Genomic DNA, 23,254 nt, shown 5'->3' on the forward strand with positions numbered 1-23,254 from the left:
TCACTTTTAAGAATTTAGAAATATTTTTAAAATACCAACTCTCACTTTTCCAACAAAAATTTTTAAAAATAGGGCCGGGGATTTAGCTCAGGGATTTTGCCGCCTACCTCACAAGTGCATGGTCCTGAGTTCGATCCCCAGTACCAAAGAAACAAACACAAAAAATGTTTTAAAATAATATACAAAAGCAAAGACAATCCAGTAAACTTTTGTAATGTGACTGACAGACACACATATATCCCCTTCCCTCTATAAGAAAATAATACAACTTACCCTAATTCATCTTGCATTTCTGCTACCTGGTCCATTAAAATGCTCAGTCGATCCCATCTCATGTGTCTGCATTCCTTATGGAAGTCAAAGGCAATGTATCTGCAGAAAGAAAACACGCAGAAATCAACAAGAGATCGCTTGTCTTCCGTTAATGCCTTACTGAGCGGACCCCCGTCTCGGAGCACACACACATCTGAAGAACATGACGGACCCCTGCACTCTGGGCTTGCCCCACTACCCCACCTGCTCATGATCGCAGTGACACACACGCGTGCGCGCGCGCACACACACACACACATCCCTATGCTCGCTGCTCCCCCAGGGCCCTCAGACAGGAGCCGACAAGCACAGAACATGCGGGTAGAAGCGGACTCAAGGGCATGAAGAGGGGCTGCTCATGCTATCTAGGCTGCGTTCACGTGCACAGAACAGGCCGAAGCCTTCGTGTGACATTTTAAGCCACTTGGCATGTTCAGAATGGCCAGACACGGCGGCTCCGTCCGTGTGCTGCACACCAGGGCTGTGGGAGTCGAGGCAGGCCGGTCCCCAAGCATGAACGATGGCCTTCCTTCAGAGCCTTGCCTTCCTTTCTATGTCTGTGCCTCGCACAACTGTGTGGCAGAGTAATTTTTTTGCTCGTCAATCCGCAATGAGCTTTTAACAGTTACTAACATGTGAGGGACACAGGACTAAGTGCTGGGTATCCAGTGTGAAGGTGCTGCCCCGTGAGACGAAACGGCTGCTCTTCAGAGGGAACAAAGCTTTCCCCAGGCAACGAAGTCAGGGAGCCGAGTGTGGGGAACAGCGAAGGGCCCATCTACTGCACTCCGGCCCCTTCCTGTCCCGGAGTAGCAGCACCAAAGGGACAGAGCAGACCTGCCCTGCGGGGCTGCACAGCCATGGGCTTCAGGGACACAGATGCCCCCGCCCCACCCCGGCTATCTGAGGTCAAATCAGTGCCCAGACGCAGGTCAGCCAGGCGACAGGAGTGCGGGAAGCGTCCTCCCGGGGATTTAGCTCAGTGGTTCCTTCCGCCACCTGCCTCGGAAGCACAAGGTCCCGAGTTCGATCCTCAGTACCGGAAAAAAAAAAAAAAAAGGCAACTCCAGCAAGGGTCACAGTAAGACAGCTGCTTTCAGACTGCCCCGACCAGAAGAATCAGCTCTCAGTTTAAAGAACTAAGCAGCTATAAAGCATTAATCAAAACAAAAGTTTTATACCTATTGCCTGTAATACTGTATCGTACATGTAAAGATTTGTTAAAAAGGCACATCGCATGTTGTGCTTTGCCTCAGTAAAATAAAGGAGGAAAAAAAGAAAAATCTCAAAACTGAACAAAAAGAATCCATGTAGTTCCTTAGCATCTAAACATATTTATATTCTTAAGCTTATATCCCTGGGCTAAATCATATTCATATCTTTTAAGAATGTCACATAGCTATACTTGGACAATATTTTAATATTTTACTTTAAATATATTAGTTTACTTCTGAACCCAACAGTTGCTTCTCTTCAGGTTCTAAAACACTTAGAAACACACCCTGTCACAGCCCACTTGTTTCCAAAAGAAGAACTTTCCATGCTAATGTGCCCACTGCTCCTCGGAAGCAGGACCGCCACTTTTATTTCCAGTCTTTCATAACTCAATCCACTCAAGTCCCAACTTCAAAAGCTAAAATCTAAACAGAACAACGGCTGCCTCAGGGACGATAATAAATCTACCATATGACCTCACACTTAACCTAACTCGCTGACTATTTTCCCCGGACAGAATTCGTATTTATTAAGTTTAAAAAATTCAAGTGCACTTTTCATTAAGCTCCCCTTTCTAGTGGCCTTCAGAACTCACAGATGGGAAATAAATTAGCTGTGGTCACTCACTTCTGAATCACAGGTGCCCTCCACACTCCCCCAACAGCATCAAAGTCAGCGGCTCTGGAAGCGAAGCACCCACACAGCTCCTCTGTGGCATGGGCCCTGAACTGAGGGGACAGAGGGAGCCAAAGGGCGAACTTTCTCCAACCCCGCAGGATCGGCACAGGCTGCTGAGAAATCCGTTCTGAGTCTCCCACAGTGTGGGAGGGCACTGCCAGAAGGTGGATGTGTGTGTTTAGATGCAGTGAGAATCTGAGGAATTACTGGAGCTTTTGAACGGGGCTAGAAGGACACATCATCCCCAAAGAGTCACTCATCTTATATATTCAAGCCAGTACCAGGGGGTCCCCAAATGACCATGCCATTCCTACCACAGTATACCCCCCTTTCCGTTACTTTACCCCTTTCCACAGTGCAGCTTATGACTCGGGGTATACAGTGTTTGCAACTGATGCCTGGAGCATGGCAGGATGGGCAGAGCACTGCTCCAGGTCAGCTACATGGAGAGCTCCCCTGCTCCGCCCTGGTGGGAGCTGGCACCACAGAGGCCCAAGGTACCACCACCATGACACGGCCTGACGCCCACTGCCCACGAAGCCCCCGGGGACAGAAAGCATCAAGGAGGGGATTTTCACTGGGGACCAAACTCAAAGTTACTCTGCAGCATGAATTTTGTCAACGCAAATTTCAAACCAACAACAACAACAAATCATGCTTTGGTCTAGTACTGAAATCAATGCAGGCAGAAGGAACAGTGAGCTCTACGCACTGGTGTATGCCCGTGACTACACATCTGACCTGAAAAGAACCACAACACACTCCCAGCAGGGTACCTGATCATCCCATTGCCCAAGGAAGACACCATGGTTGCAAATGCCTGTTCAAGGGGCTTTTCTGAGCCCTTCTGGTTTACCTGTAAAAAATTAAAAATAGCACAGCTTTCAGTTTATTTCCACAGAGGCAGTGAGTGAAACCAGGCAAAGAGCAAGGATGCTCCAAGCATTTCTTCTGGCGAAAGTGGTAGGGGGCTAATCTGTGCTACCCGGGAGGCCCAGACTGGGACAGTGCAGGTCAAGGCCAGCCTGGGTGAAGGAGCAAAATACCACCTCAATCAAGACAAACACCACGGGTCGGGGATTTAGCTCAGTGGTTCTGCTGCCTGCCTCGAAAGCGCAAGGTCCCAAGTTCGATCCCCGGTACCAAAACAAAACAAAAACATACAACACCAACCAGAGCTATCTGACCAACTCTGTAGGAGCTATGGGGGAAAAAAAAAAACAAAGGTCTAGAGCCGCCAACCAGACAGCCAATCGAGAGAAAGCTGCCTTCCCAACGGCAGAAGAGCACTCTGGCATTTTCATTCATCGTCCCCTGGCCTCCTTCTAAGAAGGTGCCAAACGTAGCAGAAATCTTAGCTCAGCTCCCTTCTGGGAGCCAAGTGAAGCAGAACAGGCCTTGCTTGTGCCCCTCTTCTCTAACCTGAAGGATTAACTCACTCATCTCTGTCTCGAACGACAGAACACAGGTGGGGAAGCCCAGACTGCTTAGAGGAGCCACAAGAGGACTTCGGACCACCAGACGCCTGCAGCAAGAGACTCTGGACCCAGACACACACTGGCCATCCAGAACCTGGGAAGGGTGCTGGGTGCTTCTCTTTGGGAAATAGGGACATTCAAGAGCACCTTGAATAGGGAGTTTTGACAGCTGCCCCCATACCCAGGAAGATGCATGCACAGAAGAAACCTTCCCTGTCAGGCTACTCCCTGGTCTTGCAGTGAGCCTGGCCACCTGGAGAAGGACCGTGCCAGCAGAGACAGCTGACAGAACGGGAAATGGGGCTGTGCTCTCATTTGCGTTTTGTTCACTTTGCTAGTGTTTCAATTCCTAGAATTCAATAAATCTGTCAAAAATGTTAGCTGAATGTAGTTAAAAAATAAAAAAGGAAAGAAGTTTTAGGATAAGAAACGGTTTTTGCCAAAGTTGTTTGGAAAAGGCTCTCAACCAATAGATTACTACAGTCTTCAATCAAAAACAAAACAACACAAAACAAAAGATACAGGGGCCGGGAATTCAGCTCAATGGTTCTGCTGCCTGCCTTGCAAGCAGAAGGTCTTGAGTTTGATCCCTGGTACCAAAAACAAAAAAACAAAAAACAAGTCCCAACGGAAGGGAGAACTCTTTTCAGAATTATCACATTATAATAATCAAATACATCATTTAAAAAAGAATCACAGGCAAGCTCAGCGTGGTGGTGCACACCTATAATCCCAGCCTTCAGGAGGCTGAGGCAGGAGAATCGTTGTGAATTCGAGGCCAGCCTGGGCTACACAGTGAGTTCAGGGACAGCCTGAACTACAAAGTGAGACCCTATCTCAAAAAACAAACAAAAAGTCACAGGCACACAAAGAAACAGGAAAATATCATTCATCCAAAGGAAAATCAACAGGCAAAAACTGTTCCTGAGGAAACAAAGACATCAGGCTTACTACACAAGGACTTCAGAACAATGATCTTAAATATGTTCAATGAGCTACAGGAAAATATAGACAAAGAACTAAAAGGAAATCAGGAGATAATATACAAACAAAATCAGCATATCAAAGAGAAATTATTCAAAGGACCAAACAACAGGTTATAGATGAAAAGCACAGTAATTGAAATAAACTGAAAACTTTAGTAGGAGTCCAACAGCAGATTCAAGTAGGCAGAAAAGAATCTGTACTTCAAGATAGAAAACCTGAAATCAAACTGAGGAAAAGAAAGCACAAGAGGTCGGGAGTGGTGGCTCACGCCTGTAATCCCAGCACTCAGGAGGCTGAGGCAGGAGGATCGCTGAGTTCGAGACCAGCCTGGGCTAGAGTGAGTTCCAGGTCAGTCTCAACTATATAGTGAGACCCTGTCTCAAAAAACCAACAACAACAAAAAAAAGAAAGAACAAGAGCTGGAGATGTAGCTCAGTGGTAGAACACTTTCTAGCATGTATGTTGCAAAAAGAAAAGAATGAAGTGAACAAAATTAGCAAACTTCTGGGACACCACCAAGCTAGTGAGAAAAAAGAGAAGTAGAGAGATGACCTGAATAAAAAACTGGCCCAAAACTCTCCAAATTTGATGGAAAGATACGAATCTTCAAATGCAAATGCAAATCCAAGAAGGATAAACTCAGAAAATTCAAACCAAAGACATTATAATTACATGTCTGAAAGTACAGAGAGAAGAGACTCATTATCCACAAGGAGTCCTAATACAGTTATCTCTGATTTCCCATTAGAAATCAAAAGGGCAGAAGGCGGGGGAATGTCACATGTAGCATGTTGGGGGTGGGTCTAGGGATGCAGCTTATAGTAGGGCATTTAATCGGAATGCATATGGCCCTGGGTTCAATCTCCAGGAACTCAAAGAAAAAAAAATCTGGTAAAAAATGTCAACCAACAATTCTATATTTAGTAAAACCACCCTTTAAAAATGGGAAGAATGGGCCAGGGATTTAGCTCAGTGGTTCCAGAGCCTGCCTCGCAAGCGCAAGGACCTGAGTTCGATCCCCAGTACCACAAAAAAATGAGGAAGAGCACTAACCCTAACCCATGATCTTTTATGGAAAAGGCCATAAAAAAAAATCCACACAAAAAAGCTGTCAAGAGATAATTCAGCAAAAGTGCAGCAAACAAAAACCCACACACAATAATCAGTTAATTTCTATGTGATAACAATAAAAAATTCAAAAAGTTAAGAAACAGTTCCATTTACAAGAGTATCAAAAAGAATACGCAGGAAAATTCAACAAGAATAAATGAGAATAAACTTAGAACAAGAAAAATATTCTCACTAAAAAAAAAATTTAAAAAGCATAAAAAGTTGAAAGACGATTGTGTTCATGGATTCACAGACTTAAAATTGCTCCAATGACAAGGCTACCAAAAGGGATCTGCAGATTAAATGCAATCTTTATTAAATGGCGTTTTTGCAGAAATTTAAAAAACCCTCCCAAAACTCAAATGGAATTTCAAGGGACTCAAAATAGCCAAAATAATTTTGAAAAGATGAGGAAGAAGTTGGAGGGAGGTCTCTTACTTACTGATTTCAAAACTTATTACAGAGGGCTGGGGATGCAGCTCAGAGCCTGGCAAGCACAAGGTCCTGAGCTTGACACCCAGCCCCAAAACACGCAAACAAAAAACTACAGAGAAGCCACAGGAATTAAAATAGTATCATACAGGGACAAGGACAGATGGAGAGCTATAGAACAGAACAGTGAGTCCAAAATTAGCCCTTATATATGTGTCCAAATCATTTCTGGCAAGGATGCCAAGACCATTCAATAAAAAACAACAGTCTTTTTGGCAAATGGTGCTGGGAAAATAGAACACTGACCCTTACCATACATCATATGCAAAATTAACTCTGTGGGAGAAATCCAAGCCTGGCTGGGCCCAGGTGCACTGCACTCCTGTCTCCTGAGCTAACTCGGAGACCCTGCTAAGGCTGAGCTAACTCGCCTAAGTGCATACATAGATGCTGGGTCCCACAGGCTGCACCTCCGCCCCTAGTCCCTGACTCCTTCGCCTCACCCAAGAAAAACCACTCACTCCACCGTGCCCTCCAATAAGATATCGCCAAATGTTAAATGCTCCTCGCCCATGGTTGTCCCAATATAAGCCCGTGCATTTCCTGAATAAAGCGGAAGCTTTCCAGAAACCTCCCCGGAGTCTGCCTGGTGATTCCGTGCCTTACCCTCCCAGTCCGAGCTCCCAAACCTTGCTCCAAGAGCAGGCTTGTGGACGACAACAAAAGTCAAAGTGGATCAAAGTCCTAAATGTAAGACCTAAAACTATAAAACTCTTAGAAGAAAATAGAGGGGCAACTCTTAATGATGTTATATTTGGAAATGCAGTTCTTTGATATGGCACCAAGACCACAGGTAACACAAGAAAACACAGGTAAGTTGGACTTCATCAAAATTTGAAACATTTGTGTATCAAAGGATATTATCAAGAAGAGACACCCAAACAGGAGAACATATTTGCAAAGCACTGATAAGGGCCTAATGTGCAAAAATAAATAAAGAATTATGGTAACACAACAACAGAAAACAAGCCTCCTGGTTAAAAATTTGGGATAAGGCTTAAGTAAAAAACTGGGCTTTCCACAAGCCAAAGACTGACCTGTATCTTTCACCACGCATTAACCTAAAATCGAAATGAATCAAAGATCTAAATAATAAAACAGAAACACTAAATCTGCTGGAAGAGAGGTAGAACACTTGAGGACATAGAAGTAGGCAAAAACCCAGAATGCACAGGAAATACTACCAAGAATCAACAAATGGGACCCCATCTTGTTAAAAAGCTTTTGCGCATCAAGTGAAACCACCAACAGAGTGAAGAGATAACCCACAGCATGGGAAAAAAAAAATTTTTTTACCAGCTATTCAGACAAAGGACTATTATCTTGAAAATATAAAGAACTCAAAAAGCCAGCAGGCACAGTGGCGCACGCCTGTAATCCCAGCACTTGGGACACTGAGGCAGGAGGGTTGCTGTACGATCCAGACCATCCTGGGCTACATAGTGAAGTTTCAGGTTAGTGTCAACCACATAGTGAGACACTGTCTTAAAAAAACCAAAAAACAAAAAAAAAAAAACAAAACTCAAAAAACCAGGTCTCCCAAATTTAAATACCCATTGAAAAAATGGGCATCTGAAATAAAATTATACTTCTCAGATAAAGAATTAGAAATGGCACATAAATATATGAAAAAAATGTTCAACATCACTGGTCGTTCAAGAGATGCAAATAGAACAACACTGAGATTCCATCTCACCCCAGAAAGAATGGCTGTTATCAAGAAATCAACCAGCTGGGCATGGTACACACCTGTAATCCCAGCACTCAGGAGGCTGAGGCAGGAGGACCCATGTGAGTTCAAGACCAGCCTGGGCTACATAGTGAGCTCCAGATCAGTCTCAACTATAGTGAGACCCTGTCTCAAAAGACAAAAAAAAAAAAAAAAAAAAAAAAAAAAAATCAACCAATTACAAATGCTGGTGGGGCTGCAGAGAAAAAGGAACCCTGCTCCACTCCTGGTGCAAGCGTAGACTGGTGCAACCACTGTGGAAATCAGTGTGGGGATTTCTCAAGTAACTAAAACTAGAGGTTCCATTTGACCCAGATACACCTCTTCTTGGTATCTTCCTGAAAGAATCAAAAGCGTCACCACACCACAGTGATACGTGCACACCCATGTTTACTGCGGCGCAATTCATAACACCTAAATCTTAGAAACAGCCCAAACGCTCATCAATTGACGAGTGGATAAAGAAGATGTGGCTTTTTTCTACAATAGAGTACTACTCTGCCACAGGAAGGATGACCTCCAGGCATTTATAGCTAAGGGGATGCACACCTTGATACCACACTTTAAGTGAAATACATCGAACACCCATGTTTAAATACTGCGTTATTTCTCCGATGTGAGAAACTGAACATGGAAATAAGGACTGAAATGTATAATAGATACTGCAAAACGGGAAGGATGGTAAGGGAAGGGAGAAGGGTGGGAGAGAGGAAGGAAGGGACAAGAAACAAGTGAAAACAGAAGGAAAACATAGAAACAAAGCTTTCGTACACAGGAAGGGGAGGAGGCTTGAGGGGGAATGGGATAAAATAAAAAATAAATTTTAAAGCATTTGGATAAAAAAGTTTTCCAAAAGAATACACAAATAGACATGTGACAAGATGGTGGTTGTCACTAGCCGGTACAGAAATGTGAATCAAAGCTACAGTGAGACACTACTCCACACCTATCAGGTGCTGCCTTTAACAACACCACAAAAGCAAGCCGGGTGTGGTGTGCGCCCTCGTAACTGCAGCTCTCTGGCACAAGTTGGGCCCAGCCTGGGCAACTTGGGGGGTGGGTATGGAAGAGAGGGAGAAGAGGGAAGCGGGGAGAGAGCAAGGCAGGGAGAGGATGCCCTGAGTTCAATTCCAAATTCCAAGACGAAATACAATACAAAAACAAAGTAAGAGGTCTTGAACAGACTAGAGAAAGTCGGACCTGGCTCGACTTCCAGTGGGAATGTGAAATGGGGCGACCAGAACTGGCATAGCGACCCACGTCTGTAACCCCAGCAAGAGGTAAGCGGATCTCTGCAAGTGTGAGGCCAGCTTGGGCTACAGGTGAACTGAACTACATACACAGCGAGACCCTGTCTCCAAAAATAAAGCAAAAGGGCTGGAAATTTAGCTCAGTGGTTCTGCCGCCTGTCTCGCAAGCGCAAGGTCCCGAGTTTGATCCCTGATAACCATAAAATAAGGCAAAGGCTGGGAAAAAAACAGAGTGGCTCCTCCAGGCACTGAACACAGAATCGCCATGTGACCCAGCGATCCCACTGCGAGGGATGAACCTCAACAAATGGAAGGAGACTTGCACGTCAGTATTCATGGCAGCTCGACTCAGAACCAAATGCTGGAAATAACCCAAATGTCTGCAGACCACTGAATGGAGAAACAAAGCAGGGTTGCACTTTAGAAAATTACGCAGTCTTTAAAAAGGAATGAAATTCTCAAACATGATAATCCTTTAACACATGACACCCAGGGAAATAAGCACAGACAGGGGCACATTTTGTGACTGCAATTACGTGGGAACCTGAGAGAGGCAGCACGTAGGAGCTGAGCAGCAGAGGGCTGCAGGCAGAGTGACATCGGGAACTCGCTGTTCCTGGGTACAGAGCTCCAGAAGTAGCAGAAAGTGGTGATGACAGTGCACACTGTGAAATACTCCACACCACCAAGCTGGAAATCCAAAAGCCCTTAACACAGTAAACTTTCTGTGAATTTAAAAAGGTCCTTCAGCAACCCCACCAAGAAACATGCAAGAAACATACCAGATTGATGATGATTTGTTTTCCATAAATAATTACTTGTGAATCAAAATGCCTTTGGAAACCATCCATCTAGAGGGAGGGAAAGGATATTATTTACTTTCTACATTATAGGAATAGTTACAATATCTGTAAAAGTATGCCCTCAGTGTCCTATTTCTGTATTGAGAAGAATGCTGTTAGGACAGGAACCGTGTCTTCTGGACAGTCGAACACCGTGCAGGACACAGTAACTAGAAGCCATTTTACTCCGAGCTACACAGCATCATTTTAACTTTAAGTACAACCTCGGCAGCACACGTGAAACACTCTAGACAGTGTGAAGCTGAGGCCTTCCTGAGGCCTCTCAGATCTGCATCTTCTGCACCCTGTGGTCAGCTTCTCTCCGCATTTCTCAACCGCCATCTCTGCAGGATTTGGGTTTAAGGCTACAATGTGAGGAACCTGGGAGAAGGGCCTCAGAGATGCTGAGTTCTGATGACTGGCCAACAAACACGTGTGCTACGAACAAACTAACATGCCTGGGTCTCTATGTTTAGCCAGATAAAACAGCAGGGAAGATACACACGTGATTTGCTACTTTGTTGATCTGTGGCAGTGGTTTGTACTTGAGGTTTGGTCTTTGGGACCAGAAAACAGGTATTGATCCTCGAGTCTAAAAGAAAAGAGAAATGTGGAAAGACACAAATCAACTTTGCTTTTCTGAACTTACTGTCGGCAATACAGATATTAATGGCTACAATGGAAAAAATAATACAAATGACATGCTATGGAAGAATACATGTGCACCTATTCTTAAGGTTCATATTTTATGGGAAGAGGCTCAGAAAGGACTTTTCCTCTTCACCAACTCTGCATCGGTTGACAGACAGGACCACACCCTCTTCCCCACACAAACACAAATGCAGCCATCTTCCCCAGAATCGTAAAACAAATTAAGTTGGTAAACCGAGGTGCCATTGTATATCTGTTGTAAATTCGTGGTATGAAAAAATAGAAAAGTGCTTTATTCATTCTCAAAGGAGTACCTTTATGAACATATGAATATTTTGGCCATGAAAGTGACCTATGAATCCTTAAGGGGCACCAAGGAGAGGTGTTACTGTACTTCCCTGAAGTACAAGGCAGGCACAGCCAAGCACGGCCTCAGCTCGCCCTGCCTCCATGGGCCCAGAGGTCTGCAGAGCCCTGCAGGGGAAGGCTACATCTCCACAGCTTCATACCCGCTCGCCCCCTTCAAGGATTCAGTTTAAGAACAGGAAATGCCTGCCAGTGCCAGACTATTCAACTACCCCTTTTTGGAGTGGACTTTTCCTCACTGTAGACAAAGATATCACTTAAGAAAGGAAGGGAAGGAAACAAGAACACTGAAAATTAGGATCAAGCAGACAAGGCCACCAGATGGACTAACTTACCTGTACAAACGAAGCTTTGCTCCCATTATAGTGCACAATTTGCTCTGTTTCTACAAAGTTAGCTGCATGGCCTTCAGAATCAATTCCTAAATTGAAAAAAATATTAAGTCAATTCTACATAAGAAACACCAGAAACTCACTAACTCAGGTTAACTCAGTTTGGATTAATGGAAAAGTACTGCACTTATAAAATTAAAATTCAAACAAATGCAGTACATGACCAGAAAAAAATAGGATTACGGGAGCATAAAGGCCTGTTAGTAAATGGGTGAAGTTGGCTGCTGATTTCTTATAAACTTCCTCTAAACAAGGGCTTCTTAAAGTTGAGACACGTTTTAAATAAAAAAAAAAAAAAAAAAAACTTCCCAAACATATCCATAATCCTACTTTGAAATTTTAAAAAATTATCACACTTAATAATAACTACACAATACTAAATGCAATTGTAGCCCACTATGTTAATATCATTACTTATAACAATGCAAATGGGGTCTAGAAAATGCTTAATTTTAGTTGTCAAAAAACTCTATGGGGTCTCAGAACACCTATTAGTCTAGGAATATGCCCACAAACCCAAAGCATTGCTCTGTAGTGTTTAAAGAGATGATACTGGTGAGGCCTTTCCAGTATCTGAAGGCTCCCTTTCAACACTGCCTATGTGACTTTTTTTTTTTTCTTCCTGGTACCGGGGACTGAACTTGGGCCCTTGCATTTGGCACTTGTGAAGCAGGTGCCAGAACCACTGAGTTAAATCCCCAGCCCGCCCCCCTTTTTTTGGTACTGGGGATTGAGCTCAGGACCTTGCACCTGCAAGGCAGGCCTAGTGCCAGTGAGCTAACTCCCCAGCTACATTATATATTTTTACAAACAAAGGCTTGCTAAATCAAAACAACTTTCAAGCTAGTTACCAATCCAAATTACCAGTACGTTATCAGTGGGAAATGAATGGACTTTGTAGTCCCAAGTATTTAACTCCCTTTCTACCTGCAAGCTGCCCTGAGACCCAGACCCCCAGCAAACCGTGGTTCCCTGTGGAGCAGTGAGCCTCGGGTGTCACAGCACCACTGGCAACGTGGCTCCACGAGCCAGCAACGCACAGAAGACCTACCCAACTGCTACAGTGGGAGGGCAGCAGTGTCTGGCCAGGACATAAAATAATAATGAATACAAAGTACGACAGGATACGGCCATGTCACTGTAAGACAAACGCTAACTGGGGACAGGTGTGAGCCCGTACTGACCCACGCCGAAAGCGACCTCACCTCTGACATAGTAGCGCACCCCCGCTCGGAAACAACTCCTCCTGGAGATGAGGATCCAGTCGAAGTACTTTCCGTTGACACAACACGAGTGCATGTTAATAACTGAACCACGTTAAGAAAAGTACAGCGCACACAGAGGCATGTATGATTTCTAGATTCAATCTGAACTTTTACCCTAATGAGAATGAATCGTCTTTAAGCGAAAAAAAAGGTCAGCGAATATGCCCGTCTTTTTGGTTCCTCATGAATACTCCTAAGACTGCAGCACCGCAAGTCGGGTCAGGGCAGCGGCCCTGTGGGGCCACAGAGCAGAATGCTTAAGCGCTCGGGACAGTGTCTCATTTAAACAGCACGGCTTCCTTTCCACAGTCCACTCTTTAAAGCTTTAAACCTACCACTGAAGAACCCCCTCGGAATGGAAAGGGCAATGTACAACAGGCGGACCCTAAGAAATGAAGGAGTGTGGACTACGGCAGCCACAGAAGGAAACCTGAAGCCCACTTTGTATCCACCTGGCCCCTTCCCTCACCTCCCAGCAGCCCCCGCCGCTCAGCACCCTCTGCCTGTGCTTCCAGCTTTGCTACTGACCAGGCCGCTATTTAATCTGAACAGTTTAAGGGGTCTTCCCGCGACAGCTCTCTTGCTTTATTTGATCACTGTGCTCCTGAGGCTCTGCTGCCACTGTGCCACATGACACTCCTGCCCACGCCCACGGACAGGGAGGCGGTGCGTCCCGGGCACACAGGAGGGCCTGGCCCTGCGCAGCGGCCACCATCTCATCTCACAGCACGCGCCAGATGGCTGAGACTCCCTCTGGCTTCGCACACTGCCAACACCTGGCTGGCACTGCCTCCTCCCCCATGTGTGCCAGACTGGAGAGGCTATGAGGACGGGTTTGTTCTGTTTCAACGGCAGTCCTCTTTCCCTTCCTCATTTGTTTGGGTTTTTCTTGCAGTTATTGTCTGTTCGTATCATTTTTTTAGTAACAGTAATTTTACTCATCCAATACGAAGCCTAATAAAGTAAGCAGCTATGAAGCTCCGACCCCGCCTGCTCCAGCCGCTGCCTGTTCTCAGGCTCACAGACACTGACCTCTAACTTCAGCTCGCAGAACAGAGACGGGGGGGGGGTATGGCACGGCACCACCGCAGTCACTCGCACGCCCTCCTCCCTGAGTCCCGCTGTCCTGACCCGCGGGCGAGCCCTGCACCGCACCGGCAGGGACCTACTCCTTCACTGGTGGAACTGCGGCTGGCCTGGCTCTAACACTTGGCTGAGGCTGCACAGAAGCGCTGCAAATTCACGAGGCAACGCCAAGGAAGCTCCAGTGCCAGGGACGCCAGCCCCTAGGTCATCGGCTCAATAACGGCTTCCAGATGGCACCAGAGGAGGCTCCAAGCAGGTTTCGTAATGGACTCGGCCAAATCATCTATTTTGAGCCAGGTCACAGAAATGAGTAAGACGGGCAGGCGCCTGCTTTTGACTCGCTACTGTACAGATCGCCTTAGCCTCCCCTGCTTACAGGACAGGCACACACTCGGGAGATTGGAGAGCACGAAGAACGCGAGGAAAATACAAACCCTAACTCCCATCACAGGGAAATAACTTGTGTGTGCCCTCGGCCTCCGCACTGTGCTCCAGGGACCTGGTAATACCTTTCACCATCCTCCTGCCTCCAGCCTCCCGGGGTGCTGGGATTACACTTTCCTTCTCCAAACACCCATTTCATACATTCTCGACCTCCAAAACTCCTGTCACCCCACTTCCGGCCCATGACACCACTTCCTAGTCCACTAGGGAAACAAAAGATCCTCCACGCTCCCGCAGCAGCCTCAACAGCGCACTCCTGCCTCCCGCGCCTCCTCTCTCTCTGACAGTGCACAGAGCACACCTCAGTCTGAGGACGGACTAAGGGGAGAGGAGGAGGAACGACATCTTCCCAGGTCCCAGCAGGCAGCGCGCTCCACCCGCCCGCAGCTCTCCGACTCCTCCATCTCCTCCATCTTGCGGGCTGGCTTCCTGCTCCACTGACCTCTGTGGGTCTGTCCCAGGACCTGCTTGCACACTCACTCTGGTTCCCTCATCCTCACTGGGTCTGCCGCTCTACGCTGAGTCGCACCGACCCTTCCAGACTCCGCGTATGACCCATCTGCACCCAGCACCTCTGCCTGGACACCCGCAGCTCTTCCCGTCAGTACCCTTAGATTCCGCACCCCAGCATGAGCCTGGTTTATGCTAATGCTCTACTCAAATCTCCCCAAAAGCTTTTCTTTTTTATATTTTTGCAGTTCTGGGGATTGAACCCCAGGCCTTTGCATGGAGTCTTAACCCCAATCCTTCTGTTTCTAAATTCTGAGATAAAGTCTCATTAAGCAAACTGCCCCGGCTGGGCTCAAACTTCTGATCCCCCTGCCTCAGCCTCCCAGAGGACACCACTCTGCCTGGCTTCTCAGGATCTTCAAAGTAAAAGCGGCCGTCTCTCCCAGGGCCTGCAAAGCTCTGAACAACCTGGGCACAGCTGCTTCCTGGCCCAGCTCCTCTTGCTCCTGCTCGGCACCAGGCACACTGCTGCCTGGGATTGAGCTCGCTGACCCATGTGTGCATGAAACTGATTTTCTAGTCGACGAACTACATGAAACAAAAGCACAAAATAGACTTAAAGCTTTAAATTTGAAGCTTAACAGGTAAACTGTTTCTAAAATTGTCTAGAAAAAGTAGTTTTGCAACCTCACTTGATATTGTCCATTCACTGTCGCATTCTGAAAACAAAAAGAAAACCAACTGGTCCAACCCTTTACGAACTAATGGTGTTTGTCCTCTTATCCTCAGGAGTTGCTGTGGAAACCCTGGGAGGCAGATGCAGAAGAAATAAGACTTCGCCGGGTTCTCCTCTCACTCTTCTGCCCCCATACAGTGGGAAATGTTACTTCCGCTATGCTCCTGCTTTTAAGTACAACAAGGACAGTAATTTAGTAAGATCCTATGGCACAGAGATAAACACATCAGACTACTGTGTTGTAAGCTTCTGGGGGCTACCTGATAAAGAGGGCCTGGCCTGTCCTGTCTGAGGGATGGTCCCGATCACGGGCTCTCATCAGCAGATGCCGAGCTATTCTTCCAGAGCCAACTCCCCAATAAAAGCTTCTCTGCTCTTATTACAAATCTCTGATGGGCTGTTTTTAAAATGAACCTAGGTAATCATTACTCATTCTGCCCTTATTATTATTTCTATCATTATTTCAAATGACAAGCAAAGTTTTTAACTGTACTTCTTTCAAGTTGCTGATCACCAAGTTCCCAAATATAACCTTTTTAATTACTAAGGGAGGGCCTCCTTTAAAAGCCACATACACACTACTCTTATACAGATGACTGGTATAAAATAACATTAAATAACACATATTCCGTTTCTTTCAACCACCAGCTTCAAAACTGTTAAAGGCAGCCTGGCATGGTGGCACATGCCTGTAATCCCAGCACTCAGAAGGCAGAGGCAGGAGGATCACTATGAGTTCGAAGCCAGCCTGGGCTACACTGTGAAATCCTGTCTCCAAAAAAAAAAAAGTTAGGGGTCAGGGATTTAGCTCAGTGGTGCTGCCGCCTGCCTCACAAGCACAAGGTCCCGAATTTAATCCCCAGTACCAAAAAAACCTGTTAAAAGGCAATAATTTAGTCTGAGAGTCCATTCTTTAACTAAAACAAAACCCGGCTGCTTACATTCCGTATGCTAAGATTTTACATCAATAATTTCAATGCTTTTATCAGTAACAACTTCTACTAACCCCCAAAGACTCTCTACATGCCACATTTGCGACTTTCCACAACTGCTTTGTAAGATTTAGAGAAAAGAATGATATCACATAAGGATACAGCCATGTAACACTGGAAGAGCAAATCGATGGACCTGAAATGAAGACACATATTTAGAATATACATTAAAATGAGCAAACAAATAAACAGAGCAGCATTGCATATAAGGCACATTACACACAGGAAAGTAATACACAACAGAACAAAGCAGTAAGCTTACTCAAAACTTTTTTGTTGTTGTTTTTTGTTTTTGGTTTTTTGAGACAGGGTCTCACTATGTAGTTGAGACTGACCTGGAACTTACTATGTAGCCCAGGCTGGTCTCCAACTCACAGAGACCCCCCTCCTGCCTCAGCCTCCCGAGTGCTGGGATTACAGGTGTGCACCACCACGCCCAGCAAAAACGTTTCTTTTTAAACAGATATTTCTGGTCAGGGATTTAGCTCAGTGGTGCCATGCCTGCCTTACAAGTACAAGGTCTTGAGTTAGATCTCCAGTACCAACAAACAAACAGATATTTCTATCATTACTTTAAGTATGCAGTAATCACTGGGGTTTGAATATTCAGATTTTGGAACACTAATTAAACCATGTGAAGGTGCAGAATATTTGCTTCCCTCCTTGGTCTTTGCCTACAACACTTCACACCTTTTAGGAAATGACTTTCCAAATTAATTACAGCTCAAATGACTTTTAAAAAAAAATCACAGCAAATGACAATAGCCAGATACAATGGTGCATGCCTGTAATCCCTGCTACTTGGGAGGTTGAGGCAAGAGAGTCACAAGTTCAAGGCCAGCCAGGGCAACATAGTGAGAATGTGTCTCAGAATTTTTAAAAAAGCCATGGATGTGGCTCACTGGACCCAGTGTTCAGTTTCCAATACTGCTCCCCTCAAGAAGGAAAGACAGCACACAAATCTATTTCCCTGGATTCAGTGCACCAGACTTCCCCTGCCCCAAGACTGAGCAGTGTTTCGTTCTGAGGCCACCACAGGTGCCTGCTCTGGGTCACCAGCTGGCAGCAGAACTGGGAGGCGGGGCTGAGTGGAAGAAGGCTGGGACACTGCAGGCTGGGCCCCAGGAGGAGACACTGGGACTTGACCCAGGCCTCTCTACTTTCCGTCCCCCATGAGGCAAGCAGCTCTGCTCCACCATGCTGCGCAGCCAAGCCACAGCCCAGAAGCACGGAGCCAGCCATGACCCAGGAAGCTGGGATCCACAATAATGTCCTTCTCCCAGGAAGCTGTGTATTCCTGGGATTTCGTCACAGTGATGAAAAGCTAACATAACAGGGGATCACAGTAAAACAACCAGGCTTCTTCAGCCTGCAGGGACAGGCGAGGGTCGAACTAGGCCGGGCCAGAACTAGAATCCGTCGTCCAGGGAGTCTCCGGACGTGCACTGCACTGACACTCAGGCAGTGACCACAAGCACAGGCGTGCGACTGTTACCTCGGGCTGCGCAGACAGCTCCCTCAGAAGATGACCGTTCCAGACGAATCGCTGATCTGCCTGAGAGAAGTCACACGCTGAGCCACTCAGAAAGGAAACTCCCGCAGCACTGGTGTCCCATCGGGTGCGAATCCCCCCACCCAGGAAACCTGCCCTCCTCGCCCTGCTGCTGTCCCTCTGACTCAACCCCAAGAACCCAGCGTCTTCTCAGGGGCTACCTCTCCCATTAACCATTCACCAGGCACTAAATACCCACAAAACCCACGCTCCCTCATACATTTCCCCACCTGGGCCACACCTGACCCCAGCCTGCTCCTCTGAGGGTATAGGTCAGCTTCCCTGCCTGGACCCCAGAGCTGAGCCGAGGGGTTCTCCTGTGTGCCTGACTCATAATGGGTGACAGAAACCTTTTCAATTCTGAATTTGATATATATTTAAACATGGTACCAGGCAAGGTGGTACATGCCTATAAGCCCAGGTACTCAGAAGGCTGAGGCAGGACAAGAGGAAGTTTGGGAACAGCCTAGGGATCTTAATGAGACTGTCTCAAAATAAATTAAAAAGTACTTGTTTGGTACAAGGCCTTGGGTTCAAATCCAGAACTACACATGAAATAAAAATAAAAAAGGAAAAAGACGCATGGCATGTTCTCAATTCCCCACCCAATCCTTATCCTGATACACCCAAGAGTAAGAAAGTTCCCAATCATGGTTGCGGCGTGGCTTGGGGGTAACACGCTTGCCAGCCCGTGTGCCTGGGGCCCAGAGCACCACGCCAGCAGGGAGGAGGGTAATGACAGAAGCTGATACAAATGTGTGTATGAAAAAGACATGTTCCTTTACAAAAAAAATACAGTAACTGAAGATGAAGCTCACCCTCTCCAAGAGACTCATTTCTTGGAACTCTGGGCTGGTGTTGGACAGCCGCTGCAAAGTGTGGGTCAAATCGTAGGTTGTAGAGAAGTAAAATCCATCCACATTCAGGACGTTGTTTAGCATCGCTAGGAACGTTTTATTGTCTTGCAACTGTAAACAAGGTGGAGGTCAGTATTCTCATGGCTGAACTCTGCTAGCACGAAAAGAGAAAAACTAGAAACCTAAGTACAGCCCCATTAATACCACAGGCCAGCAAAGGGGACGCTGGCTGTGTCCCCAGACCACTGGCAGTGCCTGAGCCACACAGAACCCACCCCACAGATGAACTAAGGCTTCACCTGAGAGCCTGAGCAGAATCCCTCACCATTCTTACTCTACAGACCCTGAGAGGTAACCCAAAAAAACATCAGCACTTCCAGTTGTAACCTGGGCACTGCACCTTCACAACAGCCCTGCCTGGTGAGGACCATGGTCTTCATCTGGGAAATTAAACACAATGCATGAGGGCCTCAGTGACACAGAGAGCAAACCACAGCAGACGGACATTGTAGCCGTCTGCAAGCAACTGTACTGGTTTGGGCTGGAAAGAAAAACAGAATTTCTTTTTCTTTCTTCCTTTTTCTTTTTTGGTATTGGGTAGCGAACTTGGACCTTCCGCTTGCCAGGTGGGCAGTGAAACCACTGAGCTAAATCCCTGGCTCCAGAATTTTTCTTTAAAATAAAGGTTAAAAAAAAAATTCCAGTAAAAGCAGTATTTACCTTTATTTTTGGAAAACATTCTTAACTGCCTTTCCCACTGAATGACAAGACTGATATTGGTTTTTACCCATGTTTTAAAAGTAACCGTCACTGTTTGATGATTACCAAATGATTAGCATGTCACAAACCTAATTCGGGTTCAGACATCTGTAATATTTTCACCAAAGGCAAACGCAAGGCACGCACAGTGGGCACTGCTCAGGTCACTCGTGTCCTGACGACAAAGTAGAGCGATCCCAGCGGCCAGGCACATACCCCTGGGTATTAAATGAGCACAGCCACCTTGGCTTCTGTGAAACAACGAGCCGCGTGGAGAATCACTACACTGGCACACACTGCTTGATGCACACAGAGCAGGACAAAAAGTTCTAACACAGGAAAAGTACCTGTACCATTAAGGGGCACCCACCACAACTCTACTCTTTTAAACGTATACCACAGATAAAGCACATTTTGGAAAAATAAATTTTCTTTTAGAAATAAACATCCTTGCAATCTTGGATATAAAAATACAGCTTTGAAATTTTAGGAAGCAAACACTAGAAGTAAAATTACTCTGGAAGAAAACAATGCTCAACAGACATCTGTAGTCCACAGCAATAGCACCCCGACCGGGCCTGATGGCGGCAATCGATGTCTGTAAACACAGTGCCGAGTTAAAAATGCTGCATTCTGAAAACTAGACCAGGACAAGGCCACTCGTGTGTGCAAGTCTTCCAGGCGACAGGAGAAACAGGTGCCGCTGCGCTGAGCGAGGCACCCCTGTCACGGTGGGGGGTGCACAGCACCAGCGCAGCGCCACTGAGCCTCAGCCATCATGAGGCGCCTTCATAATTCACCCCTGGCCGGAGATTTAGCTCAGTGGTACCGCTGCCTGCCTCACAAGCACAAGATCCTGAGTTTGATCCCCGGTACCATAACATAATTCACCACAGAAGTCAGAACTGTCTGTGGCTTTAAGTAGTTTTTGTTGTTTTTTTGGTCAAAATATTAAAAACTCTCTCAAGTTGTAACTGCACAGAGAAATGAAAAAAGAGTAAAACTAATTTTCTCAGTACACTATAATTCAAAGCATTAGAAACATGAGAATTTAAAATATTTTCTTTGTTAAGAAAAAGATTTGGACAGAGCTTGCCCTCCTCTGTCACACCACTCCTGTGTGGAGCATCTGCTCCACCCCGCTGGCCCGTCGGCCACCGCCCAGGCTGAGCTAGCTTCTGGCCCTTCATCCTCTGCACCTCAACGTCAAGGCCTTTGTGGAGGACCCTCGGGTCAGGACCGGCCTGACATACCAACAACTTGGTTTAGTTTTAACTTGTGACCAAGGTCTTGAGTCACGACCCGCACGCTGGCCGTGTGTGCTCCCCGATGGTCTCGGATACAGATCTACCCCTTACAGAGCTCTGGAAGGAATGTGACTGCATCCTTTCCTGTGGGGTTCACCGAGAAAGCCTGGGCCAGGGTCTCTCCAAGGACCCTGAGCTCTGCCCGTACACCGGAGAGAGACTCGGAAGGCCGTGCAGAGGAGCCTGAGCCTCAACCGGTCAACCTGAGTTACAACCAGCCCTGGGGAACAAACTAAGTTCGTAAGTCAGGGGTCCACTGTACCATGAAGTCCATGGTACCAGCCACTCTGCCACTGCTGCTCACTACATTCCCTTCACGACAGCTGGCTACGCCCCTTCTCTCCCGTAGTGATAGCGCTAGCAACTCCTTTGCTCCGTGTATGTTCAATCTCAGCCTCACTTCCAAAGGCGGCATCTCTTTTCATTTTTGCTAGGTTAATTCTTCAGTCAACAAACTTTGGTAAATAAAATTTAAACTGTGCTATTGGGGATCTGATATTAACGGAATCAAGTGATATGCAGAAGAGTCAGGTAAAAGAGAGGCCCATCTAAAACATACTCTGCACACATATACACGCACTCACACATGGTAAGAGTGAAGAAAACTTTTTTCAGGGAGAAGAATGAAGTAGAACTTTAAAAGATATCTAGCATTTTATTTCTTTATAGAGAATATGAAATTAAATCTGGATGATAGGCAGGTGTGGTGGCACACGCCTGTCATCCCAGCACTCGGGAGGCTGAGGCAGAGGAGGATTGCTGTGCGTGAGACCAGCCTGGGCTACACAGTGAGTTCTAGGTCAGTCTCAACTGCATAGTGAGACCCTACCTCAAAAAAAAAATCTGGACATTGAGTAAATATGTATTTCACTCTTTTCTCTCCATAATAAATTTCATAATTTTAGAATTTATTCTTTAAAAGAATCCCAAAACCAGCCAGATGTGGTGGTGCATACCTGTCATCCCAGCACTTAGAGGGCAGAGGAAGGAGGATCACCACGAGTTCAAGGCTAGCCTGGGCAAGCTACACAGTGAGTTCAGGGCCAGCCTGAACTATAAAGCGAGACCCTGTCTCAACAAACAAAACAAAACAAAATCCTAAAACCAATAAAACAGACGGGCAATTTTAAAGGTCTTCTTTATGCCTGGGTAGAAAGTCTGGTAGAATGACCTTACTTAATAATGAGCCTTAACAGAAATCCACCAAGCTTTGTACTCTGCAACCCCTGCCCAGTGGTGCATCTTTGGCTTTTGCAATAAATAACACTGTTCAGTTCTTACCTGAATATCAGTTAAGTGCAACATGGTCTTCTTATAAGAAAGAATATCAAAATCTGCTGCTTTCCAGATTACATGATTGAAAAATTCTCCTACTTTCGTCTTTTTGGTAATGACAATAAGATAATTACCTGGAAAAAGCACAGTGAAACATACATAGATATAAAAACTGGTAGAGCACAGGCTTAGGATCAAGCCCCAGCACCACCACCAAAATGAAAACCTAGAAATCAGAAAAAGTATCACCTTGTAGTACTCAGATAAAAGGCCCATTTTTAACAGCAATCTTACAGTTTATGAACACAAAGACCAGTAAACTATTTAAAAATATTCCTATGAATGATCAAAATTTTTTTTCTCAAAAAGAAAAACAAAGCCTTTTGGTAACCAAAGGAGGAGTGAGGCATCTCAGCTGGTAGGAAGTAGAGAGAAAATACTTCTGCCCCACCGCCACAGGCTTTGCCACTCCAACATTCCTGCGCCCCTGTAATGTGGAAAACTATGCTGGGCCACTTCCGCTCATCGGATGCTGCAGTCTTAAGAAGTGAGTGGTGTCTTAAAATTTTTATTTATCCAGGTACGACGGCACACACTTGCCATCACAGCATTCGGGGGGCTGAAGCAGGGTGGCAAGTTGGAGCCCAGCCTGGGCAACTTAGTGAGACCTTAAGATAAAACACAAAAATATGGGTGGGACATAGCTCAGGGAGAAGACACTGGGTTTAGTACTGAAAAAAAATTATTTAAATGCTCTTAGAATTTACAGAAAAATTCTACCTCGTTAGGAATTTCAGCTCTAGTGAAATACAAACATGAAAACAGAATTTCAGGCTGATAAATTTAACCACTTGGGGAGTTTTACTTTTTTGAAACTATAACAACAGGCCGGGCATGGCAGCGCACGCCTATAATCCTAGCACTCAGAGGAGGCTGAGGCAGGAGGATCACTGTGAGTTCAAGACCAGTCTGGGCTACAGAGTGAGTTCCAGGTTAGTCTCAACTACATAGTGAGACCCTGTCTCAAAA

The 23,254-nt window shown here is 45.9% G+C and overlaps 1 protein-coding gene across 1 annotated transcript in view; it reads right to left on the minus strand.

Moving 5' to 3' along the window:
* Positions 1 to 23,254, minus strand: part of Sacm1l (SAC1 like phosphatidylinositide phosphatase) — a 53,547-nt gene that overhangs the window by 10,895 nt on the left and 19,398 nt on the right. The window contains exons 4-13 of the mRNA XM_010624396.3: positions 22,232 to 22,359; positions 18,846 to 18,995; positions 17,971 to 18,030; positions 16,578 to 16,611; positions 12,708 to 12,809; positions 11,446 to 11,531; positions 10,599 to 10,685; positions 10,034 to 10,102; positions 2,982 to 3,061; positions 274 to 372 (exon numbers count right to left, since the gene is read on the minus strand). Of these exons, the coding sequence (XP_010622698.1) occupies positions 274 to 372; positions 2,982 to 3,061; positions 10,034 to 10,102; positions 10,599 to 10,685; positions 11,446 to 11,531; positions 12,708 to 12,809; positions 16,578 to 16,611; positions 17,971 to 18,030; positions 18,846 to 18,995; positions 22,232 to 22,359 (895 nt within the window). The remainder of the gene's footprint in view (positions 1 to 273; positions 373 to 2,981; positions 3,062 to 10,033; positions 10,103 to 10,598; positions 10,686 to 11,445; positions 11,532 to 12,707; positions 12,810 to 16,577; positions 16,612 to 17,970; positions 18,031 to 18,845; positions 18,996 to 22,231; positions 22,360 to 23,254) is intronic.

This window comes from Fukomys damarensis, unplaced genomic scaffold, assembly GCF_012274545.1.
Source record: "Fukomys damarensis isolate Sample0158 unplaced genomic scaffold, DMR_v1.0_HiC HiC_scaffold_12, whole genome shotgun sequence".
In the NCBI taxonomy this organism is placed as follows: domain Eukaryota; kingdom Metazoa; phylum Chordata; class Mammalia; order Rodentia; family Bathyergidae; genus Fukomys; species Fukomys damarensis.